Genomic DNA, 13526 nt, shown 5'->3' with positions numbered 1-13526 from the left:
TATATTTGTCAGGCCCAAACATATGTTTGGGCATGCCTTGCCCACCCGTGGGGGGTGGGTACCTTGACAACACGTCGTATACCCACTTTCCAGGGAACAAACAATTGGTTTGTTGAGTGAGAATTTGATAATATTCTTTTATTACATATGTATAATATCTTTATTAGGAAAGAATGAAACCAGAGGCGTGAGAAAGAAGGTAGTCAACAATCACCTGGGACTTTTTGTCCAATTTGCATGCCCCACAAGAATCACGCTCCCCTGATAAAATCTATACTCGCCTCTTTTCTATATTAACTTACCCAGCGTGATAACAAACCAAAATCTACAGCCATATCAAACGCTTTACGAAAGTCAAACCTTCAAAAATTAAACTAATTTAATAGATTTAGAATTACTTGGATCTTACACCAGATTTACATTTACTCTAATAAAGTGAAAATAAAATAACGACACCCCCCTCCCCCCTCCAGCTGAATGATCAATAAATGATGTCCATTTTAGCAACCTAAATTGAAGACAATATTTCCTCTGTTATAATATCCACGTATATTTTATATCAATTATTTCAAACACCTCGAACAATAATATTTTAAATGAAGCTTACCTTTGGAAACCCTGGTGATATAGGGCGATGTACTTTATCGGAGTGTATGATGTGGTTTATTACATTGATTAATGATTTTTTCCTATATGCAATGCATATCATATGGTCAGGTTTCGTTAATAATCCTTCACACATAAACCATATATATACTTGCAATAATAGTATTGTCCAATTCATTTATTGATTTTATGATTTAAAAACTCTACGCTTGATCTAATCATTCTCTTAAATCGATTATTTGCTACAAAATCCACAGCAAGATTTGTCTAAAATAAATTGTTTGTGGCCAAAACATAATATGGTAGAAGCTTTACTCCTCAAAACTTTTGGTTTAACCTAAACCAAGTACGTTTATGTCCAAAGCAATTGTTCACTCTATGATTCAAAAAAAAACTTTATAAGAAATATGACGATGGACTAAATAAGTCAAGAAAGCTGAATTATTTATGGAAAAATTTAATTATTAAGTAGTTTTATACCATTTATTCTTGGGTGGCTGCGGTTAAGTACTGCTTTGAAGAAGATATCTTAATGGATAAAAATAAGATAAACATTGTAAATGATGATAAAACAAAATTACTTCTTCTATAGATTATTGGTGGGAAAGTCTGGACAGTGGACACTATTTTTTAGAATAAAAGAAATCAAGATTCAACAAAAGTAACCAAAGAAATAAGAAACATGTCTAGTCACCTCCATCTCTGGCTTAAAAAGTCTTCTAATTTTAGATTTACTTTATGTACAATAATTAAAATGACTTTATTTTAAAATTGAAATTGATTGTTTGAATAATCATAAAGAAGATTAATTTTAATTTTTGTTTGCAAACCAAATGCCAAAGCTTTGCATTCTGTTTTAACCAGTCCAGGAAGAAACTGATTGTCAATTTTATCAAAATCATAATAAAATTTGGCTAACAGTTTTTATCAATGCATTAAGAAAACAAGGATGACAACATCCATAAAAGCGAAGCACTGAAACGGTAGGACAAACGGACATTAGCACTTGTATAGTGTCTAAACTGAATAATCAAAATATGAAAGTATAAGAGTTGAAGCAAAATTGTAAGTAAATTTGTTGAAAAACAGCTTGATACAGGATAATGTTTATGGACATACTTACATTTTTAGGACTTGATTATAGAGTTGCTTTGCTTATAATGTTGATCTTTGTTGTCCCAGGAATCAATATACCAAAAATCAGGTCAAACGGATAATTAGATCACATAAAAATTTGTTGTTAAAAAAGTAGAAAAATCAACATGTTTAAAATGGACGTACGGACATTTTAGTGATGATTAAAGAGTTGCTACGCTTTCTAAATCGTACTTAACTATTAAAGGAATTACCATGCAAAATTTGAAATCGATAGGACAATTCTAACATGCCTAAATTAATATAAAAAGCTATCCGTTACGGACGGACGGACCGACCCTAATTTTAGAAAAGCTACGCTTGTAAAATTAGAGTATGTAGTCTTAATTTTCTATTACTATCTAAAATACGGATGACAACATTCACAAATGCGAAGCTCTGAAACGGTAGAACAAACGAACATTAACATTTGTAGTTTCAGAACTTAATAATAAGCAGAATATAAAAGTAAAAAATAATTATGGATAGCTTCGATTTTAACTAATATTATTTCTTAAAAATTGTGTATTTTTTTCACGCAAGTATTCTTTTTTGCTGCTAAGGCTCTTAAGATATATTTTCCTATCATTTAACCCTTTGTTCCTGATAATTAGAAAATGTGCATAAACAATTTACATAAAATTTTATAATATATTCTAACAGTGTATAGTGTTAGACATTATGTTTGTAAAAATTCAACAGGAAAAAGACCAAAAATGTTCAAGGACAGAATAATCATTCCCATATAAACAACCCCTTAAATAGTGGATAAATGGTCCATCAAAATTCCCTCGGGTAAAAAATATTCATTCCTAAACAAAAAACTGGACAGGAATACCCCATTCATCGATTCGTATTATAGACAGAATTCCTCAGATAGTAAACTAACAAAAATTATAAGATTGATTATTAATAATATTTATTCTTCTAATTTAAATTGGTTAAGAAAGGGTCTCGCTAGGTTAGACCTCCCAGAATTTGTTTAGAAGTGTAAGACAGTGTGTTTATTTGGATGTACTTTGTGTAATCTTCTCGCCAAATGTTAAAAATGAACTACATTAGGTCATAAACATTCAAAAAGAATATCAGAAAAGTGAATTAGAGAGTAGCTTTTGCTTTACTTAAATCAATTTAATCGTATGAAATAAAATAAAGAGATATAATCATTATTTTTATTTTAAATAAACATATTTTACATATAATTCATGTACTTACTTACAAAAATAATCAGTCTATATTCGTTTACTCTATATATTAATATATTGTAGAAAATGTCATTTATTTTTCGGCTTTTTTGGTTATTTGTATGTTGAAAATCAAACTACTATATCGTTAATTTTGAACAATAGAGATAGTAATCTGATTATTAGAGTCACCAAAACCCTCTTCATCTCCATCTATCTCTTTGTTATTATGAGCTGATAAGTCTTTCAAGGGATCATCCACGGCATCTGTTAGCTTCTGTTTGTGAACCTAGCATATAAAAGTTTTAATAAACTAGGATAACAAAATTCACAGAAGCGAAGCTCAATAAATCAGACGGTCAGACACACGAACAAATATGGGGTAACAACGGATTTAATATTCAATATTATTCAAGAATCTGAACAAAAATTGCATAAAAATTTAATCAAAATTACAAATTGTACCAACTAGCTCTAGGTAGTAGTATTTGAAACAACAAGGTGATATGATAATTTTATAAAAAAAAAATCATATTTGTAATAATTATAGAGCTGCTACGCTTTTTTAATCAGACCTAACTGACAGAGATCATCATGCCAAGTTTTAAATCAATAGGGCAATTCAAACATGCCTATTTCAATGAGTTTTATCCGTTATGGACATACGGGCTAACCCTTCGCTTTATAAGCATAGCAGCAACAATTTAGTGTAATGCATTAAATAGAGTCATCAATATTTTTTAAAGTGGAAAACAATAATCTATTTTTAGTTTGAAGCTAAAATTTCTTTGGCAGAGTTCCCTATTTAATTGTTTTAGGTAAAAAAAAAGACTGGAACACAAATTCATAGCTATTGATATTGTAAAATGTTAAAAATTACCTTTTTAAAATGATTAGCCAGATAGGCTCTGCAGGTAAAGGAGGAGCTACAAATTGGACAAGCATGGTCTTTTATTCCACTAAATAAATAAAACAATCATAATACTATTGTCATTCTTGTTGCTTCTGTCTATCAATCTATCATATTTCATATTAAACTGTCATCCATTCTTATTACTTATTAGTGATGGCAATCCGTCGAATTTTTGGGCCGGATTCGGATTTCGGATTCTTAAAAGAATCCGTCAAAAAAAGTGGCGGATTCCTAGCGGATTCCGGATTCTTATTTTTGGCGGATTTCGGATTCGGATTCCGGATTCTAGCAGTATTTAAAAAGGCTTTTTAAAAAAAATAAATAAAGCATAAAAAGCTGTGAAATGAAAATAAATATATTTTGATGTCATGTGACCACTGTACAGCCAACTCTCAACTTCGTGGTTTATGTGGGAAGAGATGTGGGGGGGGGGGTATCTTTACCTTCAAAAAGAGGTAGTTGAAAGAAAAAACTTAATTTTAAAACGCTAATTTTAGCCTACCAATTAAGAATCCGGAATCCGCTATTAAAAAACGGATTCCGGATCAGGATTCCAAAATTTGCCCAAAAATAAACCATAATATAATAATATATTACCTATGTTGTTTCATATGGCCAAGGTACAGCTGTTTCCGAGATTTAGTGAATCCTTTGTTGCACTGCAAACACTTGTAGGGCATGTCTTCTATACTCGTATGCATGTTACTAAAATAAAGTTATTTTTGGTTAATAATTTATTTTTTAATCTGTCTCTGAATAAATCAGCGACTTTTAAGCTCACGCTGTGCGTTAGGCACGTGAAAATTGAGAAAGAGCAGAACTTCCTACAATGTTATACATAGTAAAATAAGGCCATAAAAAATGGGTTTTCTTATGAGTGATTCTCAATTGTTGGATCAGGGAAAGAAAACGAAGTAGCGGGTTTCGTCGTATTTTCATAGTAGTTTTTATCCTATTTCTAGCCCTAGCCGGGGGGCTCTATCCCTGCGGGGCCAATTTTACTAACATTTACCTAGCCTAACATAAAATAACCTCTTAAAATCTACTGTGAAAATACGACAAAATCCGCTACTTCGTTTTCTTTCCATGATCTCAATTTTTAAACAGATAAAAATATATTGCCCTATAAAGTACGAAATAAGGTGAAAGTTTGAAAGAACTATTAATAGAAGTACAACAATTTTGATGTCTGGTGTATTTTTCTTCCGTCAATATTCTGCAAATAACGCAATTTTGAATTTGCATATCAAAATAGGCGGAATGATTTTAATGTCTAATTTAAATACTATTAAAAGAATGGGTACAATTCAGGGAGGAAGGGGACAATAGGATGTTAATTACACTAGTCCACAAAGTTTTATAATATCGTTTTCTTAATCGTTGACTTAACAACTTTGGGGACTTCTATTGAATTTTTATGTGTTGGAACAATAATTTGATAGTCCAAATGTTTTAAATTATAATCTACACGAGGGGTAACTTTGTGTATCATCATTGGGGATTTACATCAATTTATCGTCCTTTGTCATATCACTTTAGATTCCTGGGTATATTTCGTACTTGACGATTTTAGCTATATAAGTACTGGATATTTTAATAAAAAAACTTAATTTTTGCTCCACCAAAAAAGAAAAAAAACTAATGTAGAAAAAACTGCAAAATAAAGTAAATGATTCTTTAACGGAAATACCTTGTTGAAAAAACTAGAATTCACTTCCTGCAAGTAATGCACTTTATATAGTTGGCCACTTTGTAAAACCATGTATTTTGTACCATACTTTAGTAAGGGGAAATAAAATAAAGTATTTACATCAAATTCTAGGTAACAAGGTTACTTTGTTGGCTAAAGTCTCAGGACCTTGCTAACCACTGGACCGATAGGGTTTATTCATTAAAGTAAAGCTTCTTATATGTCCAGGAAAGGTTTATAAATATTTTTGATGACTGGAAAAATATATTCCCGCCAAACAATTTTTTCAATTTCTGAGCTAAAATGGAAAGTGAATAGTTGACTTACCACTGCCCCCCACCCCTTTTCATCAAGAGGCCTCTAGGAGCAAGTTCTCAGTAAATTAATATATATATATATATATATATAAATGGAATATAGCAATTCAGACTCCATTAGACAAAAAAAACTTATACTGGATTTGGATCCGTTTTGAATATTTTAGAATATCGTATCAGAATCCTATAAAGTACTTCGGATTGCTGGATATCATTATCTATAGGTAAATACAAAACTTACTCTTTATGTTTGATTAGGGAAGATCTTGATCCAAACCTCTGTGGACAATCCTAAAATAATTTAATTATTATTCTTAAAATCGAAAACAAAACAGTGATATCAATAATTAGCGCAGAAACAATAAACCATCAACAAATGTTGCCAATAACTTGACTAAAATTATGTAAATGATATAAAATTTTTAAGCAAGATTGAAAGCTCTTTGGGCAATATATGTTACATTTATCAACTATTAAATAAATATAATGCAATAGATTCTTTCAGACAAACCCCAGTCATAGGGTAGCTGCTTCATCATCATCAGAAACCAAGTCACCAATTGTTATTCAGTATGATGTTTGGCATTAAAAATCAGTCTTATTACAAAAGTATAGTTGCTAACCATTGCTAATAATGTATTTCTTAATTATTGACAGTTACTGCAAACATTCAAATAGATACAAGAAAATACAAAGTTTTTAGAAAATACACTGAATTCAAAGAAGGGTAAAAGATCAAAATTCTTAAAGTGTAATTAAATTTTTTTTAGACTTGAATAATAATATTTGAACACTTATCCTAAGCCGCAGCAAAGGCTCAAATATAGGGCGGGTATTTTCGGCTAGGATTATGAGCTTACTGTTAGCTGCTAATTTAAAAATAACAACGCAGCTGCTACCGGACATATATCAACAAGGCAGCTGGTTGATGGTATAAGCAGTTGACTTTTAGCAACAAACTGTTAAAAAAAGCACCCGAATTACTAATAGTGGCAGCTGATAAATATGCATACTTCTTACAATATTAGTATTTTTTTAACAAGCATGATATCCTTATTTAAAAGTTACAGCATTTCGGTCTGTCTTGTGTAACCACTCAACTGATATGGTTCTAATAGGTCAAGGAAAGGTTTTAAACTATTGTGGGAAAGTGAACAACGGCCCTGGAAACAAATGACCACCAAAAAATATTTCTTTTTGAAACTAAAATAAAAAGGTCGTTGATTGAACCCCCCTCCACCCTGGGGGCTTATCCGCTAGTAATGAATATTTTATTTTTTTTCTCTTCTTATGCCTTGCTAATTATTCAAAAGATATCTACTGTCTTTTTTTCTTAATAAATATCTCTCTCCTATTTCTTAAAAGTATTGTTTAAAGATGTCTATAATTGTTGTTACATTTTTAATGTAAACAAAAACAATAATAATAACAAAACAAAATAAAAGGATGATTTCAACCATTTGTGCAGCGAATAACTTTGTTGAAACTTCCCTAGCTTACATACTCTATATGTTCATTTTTATTTAGGCAAGAGGGATTTTCAGGTATAAGACTCTGAAAGATAAATTGATATACACAGTGACACACCGAATTTAAAAAATCCTTTCTGTAGATTAGAAATTGGGTAGAAAAGTTTAGACACTGCTACTTTGTACAAACCAATCAAGATATAATTGCAGTCCCCAAAGTTTAGAGGCCAACATATGAGATAACATACAAAACTTTGGGTACTAATATAATTCATTGTCCAATGCCCCTCCTTCTCCCTGGTATGCAAGAAAAAGCAAACGCTATCCAACGGACCCGAAAATTTTATAAATGCGAAATGAAAATTGTGGCAAAAAAATTATTGGTAAAATTTGATTAACTAACCTTTCAAAAATTCCATCAGATTTTTTTCAATTTTATTACATTTTCTGTTAATTTTCAAATATTCAAATGATAAACTATAAAGAAGCTACGTTGCGAAAAATAATGGGCAAAACAAAATTGCAGAGGGATTTTTGTATGCAGTTTTTTAATGCTCAAGAGGGGTGGTGAGTGAAAATACGCAATGGATTTTTGCAACGTTATGCAGTAGGGTTGCTGCGAAATTTTTAGAGAAGTGGTATTTTTAAAAACATTGCGCAGATGTATTCAATAAATTACTAAATATGATACTTTGATACATAGGTCGCTTTAGTTTAAGCAATATATGTTTTATTATTATTTTTTTCTGTCGATAATAATGGATCTACACTGAAATTTCTTTTTTTAGTGTTGACCAATTGGCAGCTTATTTAAATAAAGAACATTTTTACATTTACAGTTTAGCAAAAAATTGTATTATCGCTAAAGTTTTAATTTAACAAATTCTTTAAATCTTTCTAGGTCCTGTTTGTTTTTATTTTTTATATAGGTATATGAAACAGCTTCTAACCCTAACAATGCTTTCACAGAAAGAAGCACCGCATTTTGTTTATTTAAGACAAGGGGGGCATTAGTATTCTATTCTACTGTACTCTTTATTTCAATGCATTGAGGAGAAGATGCTACAACATTTATTAGGAAAGTAGTGCAGCAGTAAAAGAAAAAAAAATTCTGTTTGCTATGTTTCTCCGAGGGGACAATTCACATTGGTCCCCAAAGTTTTGTAATAACGTTTTCTTATTCGTTGTTTGACAACTTAGGGGACTTTAATGAATTTTAATTGCAGAAGGGGTAATTTTGCATATCATCGTTGGGGTTGTATATCAAATTATCGGCCATAGTCTTATCTCTTTAGATCCCTGTGTGCTCCTAGCTTGCAACCAACCTCCATCATGTATTGAATGATGTATTAGTGAAAATGGATGTCACTCTACTACCGTTTCAATGAATCTATCTAACCATTAGGGTGGGTCCATTTCACCCTTTTTTTTTAGATTTTACTGTTATCATAAGTTGCGGAAGTCATATATATGTATGATAAGCCCCATTTAAGTTTCAAAAGTGACTTGGCTCTTATGGCTGCCGGCTCGCGGGGGGTATAAAAAGTGCCCACCCCCTTATAAACCCAAAATTTAAATTCTTCAAACACAGGCACGTTGCATATCAAAATGACCGCATTGAAATGCTGATTACGAATCTGAAAACCGTTTTGAAAAATATTGCTCCTAGTTCGAATAAGATCTCATTAAGTACCTAAAAACAGCTGATTTAGTCAAAAATGTTCATTTTGGTTGGTTATTTGAAAATCATTTCAGACTGAATTAATATTTTTCAAAACGGTTTCAGATCTGTAATCAGCATTTCAATGCGGTCATTTTGATATGCAACTTGCCTGTGTTTGACGGAATTTAAATTTTTGGTTTTATAAGTGGTCGGGTACATTTTATACCCCCAGCGCGCCCGTTGTTTTTGGATTAAAAAACCTCTTTCAAGTTTCACAGGGTTTTATATTGGCCCAGTAACCCTTGCCAATGTCTACTAATGTGAAATTCCAAAATCGACCCACCTAACCATACACACAAAAATCAAACTACTTAAACCAAAAAATGATGTTTTACCTGGCATTGGAAAGGTTTCTCTCCAGTATGAACTCTTTCATGGATTTTTAACACTAGAGGTAAGCTGGTCAATTTAAAGTTGATAAAAAGTTTATTTCTCCCCTTTAAATTAATTAAAATATTTTAAAATAATTTGAATCAAAACACTTTTAAGGTAACAAATAGTCCCTTTTTAACTCTTTTTTTGCTTATGTATAGGACAAAATTGACTAGCTTCCTGATATTTGATGGAAGGTTTTTGCACAATATTTACACTCGTATATACTATTCTTCTCTGCTTCGTGGGTTTTTCTTAATATTAGACATGTTTCAAATATTAAATCAATATCATACAGGCAGGAGCGTTCAAAGCTTTTTTATTTGGGGGGGCACAATGGCATAGACTCGAAATAAAGTATTACCAAACTTTACCAATAAACTGTAAACAAATATGATAAATATACAAGCAAAATAACAAGTTAATGTTGAGATTCAAATCCTTCTCGTCCCTTCTTAAGCATAAAATGAATTTGAAAATTTTGAAAATAGATTTTAATTTCCTTATAAGGATGTTGTTTTTATATGTCGTCTTTATGACAGGTAAATATTTTATAAATATATTTCTTAAATTATATATAAAAGAAAATATTATACAATAATATCAAATTAAATCAAAAGTATTTCAACTTATTTTATTTTTTTTGGTACTAAACTCATCCCTGACTTGACTGAGAGAAAGAGTTTGTTTTGAATCAGATTGCAGAAAGAACATAATATCAAAATACACAATAGTCTCTTTGTGAGTTTAAATTTATAACATTATTTTTTGTTAATGAATTAATGAAAATTATTTTGTTTAAAATTTGACTAAATGACATCTCGTATAATATACTTTACATTTTATCTTAAAAATAAATCTGTAAGGCATATATATGTTTAGATATCTGAGCTTGATCTTTAAATCGTTTTTATGCCGCGCTGAATCGGGGCGATTCAGAGGTGAACCGTAGGCGCGCTGGTGGTAAGCCACAGCGCACCTGATTTTTAAAAGATTTTCGGCGCGGTGTTGTTAAATCGCTTGCGCACACACTAAAATATCGATCCGCGCCAGTACAACTTTATTACTTAAGCAGTGCCAGTAAGGTATTTTATATAAAATACCGTGTCAGTATGGTATTTTATATAAAACATTAATATATAATTTAATTTAAAAATAACTATAAAAATGTTTTCACGATAGTTTTGCAATAAAATATTAAAGTAATTAAAAAAAATATCCATTTATTACATATGCAATGGGTCTTTCGTTGGGGCTCAGTGCATGATTCACCCCGATTTAAACCGGCAATGCCACTCGGTGAGTGCCATTGCCGCGCCGGGCCCGCGCCACTGCCCGATTCAAATCGCCCATGCAAATTCGATTTAAAGATTGATATTAATAATTTGATGGTGCGCCAAATGAATCGCCCCGGTTTAAATCACCTATAAACGATTTAAAGATCGAGCTCTGTAAACCACCAATTTATGACTATTGATTTTTGATCAGCTGTAGGTTTCAATACTAGATGTTTTTTTAAGTAGCGCAGCTACTCTAAATCTAGAGAATAAATCTAATTTTGCTTAGAATTTACTTTTAGGTGTTTTAAACATTGTAAATTAAAGATTTTATTTTAATAATTAATATTTTACAACAATATCTTCTAAAAACTGTGAGGAAGTTTGATAAAATTACGTTTATTTTGCAAGCTTGTTTGAAAATATTTCATTATTTTTATAATTCTGACAAAATAGATTTTCTGTTTAAATAAATAACATAGCCACAAAAAGGTTTAAGTAGTTATTGAAATATTTTATTATTATTCTTGCTAATTAAATATTCGTTAACTATGTTTAATTTGCATTTTTAAAATAGACAAGAAAAATATCCCACTTAAATGCTAATTTTATGAAGTTATCTTAAACCTTTTCCAAAAGTTTGTTTTATAAAACTTTTTTATTTTTCATTGATTTTATTGATTATATAGGTTAAAAATATCAAAAGTATTTTTCAAAGGCTATTATAGATAAATTTTGATTAATTTCGATTTTTGATTTTTTAAATTTTTTTAAAAATCTGCAAGAATATGCATGTCTTTTCAAAGAATAGATTATATAAAAAACAAAATTAAACATATTCAGGCTATCAAAAAGCAAAAAATATTCTTTTTTACCATTAAATCGCAAATATTTAAAATCATTAGATTTTAAGCTTATTTTGCATGGAAAAACATTTTTTCAGTTATTTTTTCTCAACAATAGAGCTTAAATGATTATTACTGAAAACTTTTATGAAAATGTTATTATCCAAAACTTCAAATAAAGGAAATAATTGCCGTTTGCGAAAATGTGTGCAAAAAGTTGCCAATATTTCGTTAGAAGGGACTTAATGGATTTGAATTCTTACTGCTTACGAGTTAGTGGACTATAAACTATTAGAAAAGTATCACTTTAAGGTGAAATTTTGAGGGTCAACTTTTTTTCTTTTAAAATTCGCAGTGGGGGGGGGGGGTAAAATTTTGAAAATAAATTTTTTTTTTTTTTTTTTTTTTTTTTGGGGGGGGGGGGGGGTAATCTTTATTTTATAGAGGCATTTTTTTTTGTTTGGGGGGGTGGGTAATCACCCCTTCCCCCCCCTTGGACGTCTATGCATACAGGCGATAAATCTTGATATAAAGGTAATATCTAAATACGAAAGTGTTTCCTTGATAGTATTGATTTTTATAATAATCAATATATCATAACTTGGATGTTGCACCAGATTTTTACGTTCTGTAATAAAGTGATGCTGGCAGCTGGCTAACATTATTATCTACTTCCCTTAACCCATCCTGCCTAATGGATGAACGAACTGACCAATAAATGAGATCTATATCAGCAAGCTCAATTGACGACAAATTTTCCCAACTGTCAATATATCATTTATAAAAAAACTTAATGTCACTTTGTCTAAAGAAAAGCACTTGTTCATCGAATTCCTCTAAATTTTTTCTCTCCATATATTAGAAAAGAAGAGGTAGAAATATGGTTAAGTGCGCAGCGTTCTGAAATTTTAAACTTACTTGTGATTTCTAATTTTATTGAGGGTTGGAAATTCTCTTCCACATTCATCACAAACAAAAGTCTTGCCAGGTAAGCTCTGCTTGTGCAGGCGCTTGTGGGCTAAATATGTACTCTCAATGAAAGTACTGAATGTACACTCGGAGCATTTGTACTCTTGATTTGATCCCTTAAAAATTTCTAATATTATAAATGAAATGTTAATATACTTTTGGGATAACCATGTATTTATATATATTTCGAATGATTAGTTATAATAAGTTTTCCTCCCCAATTTTTAAATCAAATAAAAGGTCATGGAAAGAAAACGAAGTAGCGGGTTTCGTCGTATTTTCACAGTAGCTTTTGATAGGTTATTTTAGGTAAATGATGATGATTGCCCTGCAGGGTTAGGAAATAGACCCCGCAGGGGCTAGAAAAAGGAGAAAAGCTACTATGAAAATAAGACGAAATCCGCTACTTCTTTTTTTTTCCATGATCCAATATAAAATCTTTCACTTTTTTACTTTTCAAAATGGAATTCAATTTTTTGTGATTAACTTTACCTTGAGATGAATGTTATTAACATGATTTTGATAAGATTTTTCATCGTAAGCAAAAAATCCGCAGGTTTTACAGAAGTAGGTACTTTTGGCAGCATGTGAGGTATCCATGTGTTCTAAAAATAAAACGAAAATATTTTCTAAAGCTATTAAATGTGACCTATTTAAAATATCAGCCCCAAAACTTGTAGTTAAAAGCATGGTTATCCATATATTCCGATATCGTCCCCCATTTTAAATTTGTAAAGAAAAAAACATATGCCTAGCCCCTGCGGGGTGAAATATGATATTAGCCGCCGACTTACCTATCAGTTTTTCTAGAAGAAGGCATGGTAGTCCACAAATAACACAGATATAGGAGTCGGCATGATTTCTTTCATGCTTTACGAGTCCCTATAAAAAAATTTGCATAAAAAATATGGTACAAATCAAATTAAATGTGACAAAATTATTATATGAAATAAAATAAAGTATTACTATTTATTTAATTTACTTTTACAACAGCATATTATTGTCGATTAAGATGCAAAATGAGATA

At 30.7% G+C, this 13526-nt stretch overlaps 1 protein-coding gene across 1 annotated transcript in view; it reads right to left on the bottom strand.

Moving 5' to 3' along the window:
• Positions 1–2898: 2898 nt before the first annotated feature.
• LOC145314819 (uncharacterized) overlaps positions 2899–13526 on the bottom strand; it is a 17011-nt gene continuing 6383 nt past the window's right edge. Inside the window, exons 12-20 of the mRNA XM_080154903.1 lie at positions 13294–13381; positions 12992–13104; positions 12449–12615; positions 9591–9662; positions 9372–9426; positions 6086–6135; positions 4435–4542; positions 3805–3883; positions 2899–3213 (exon numbers count right to left, since the gene is read on the bottom strand). Of these exons, the coding sequence (XP_080011029.1) occupies positions 3073–3213; positions 3805–3883; positions 4435–4542; positions 6086–6135; positions 9372–9426; positions 9591–9662; positions 12449–12615; positions 12992–13104; positions 13294–13381 (873 nt within the window). The 3' untranslated portion in view covers positions 2899–3072. The remainder of the gene's footprint in view (positions 3214–3804; positions 3884–4434; positions 4543–6085; positions 6136–9371; positions 9427–9590; positions 9663–12448; positions 12616–12991; positions 13105–13293; positions 13382–13526) is intronic.

Source organism: Acartia tonsa, chromosome 1 (genome assembly GCF_053477335.1).
Source record: "Acartia tonsa isolate MP-2025a chromosome 1, ASM5347733v1, whole genome shotgun sequence".
NCBI lineage: Eukaryota > Metazoa > Arthropoda > Copepoda > Calanoida > Acartiidae > Acartia > Acartia tonsa.
Note: the sequence above shows the minus strand (reverse complement) of the source record. Positions and strands in the feature narration are given on the sequence as shown.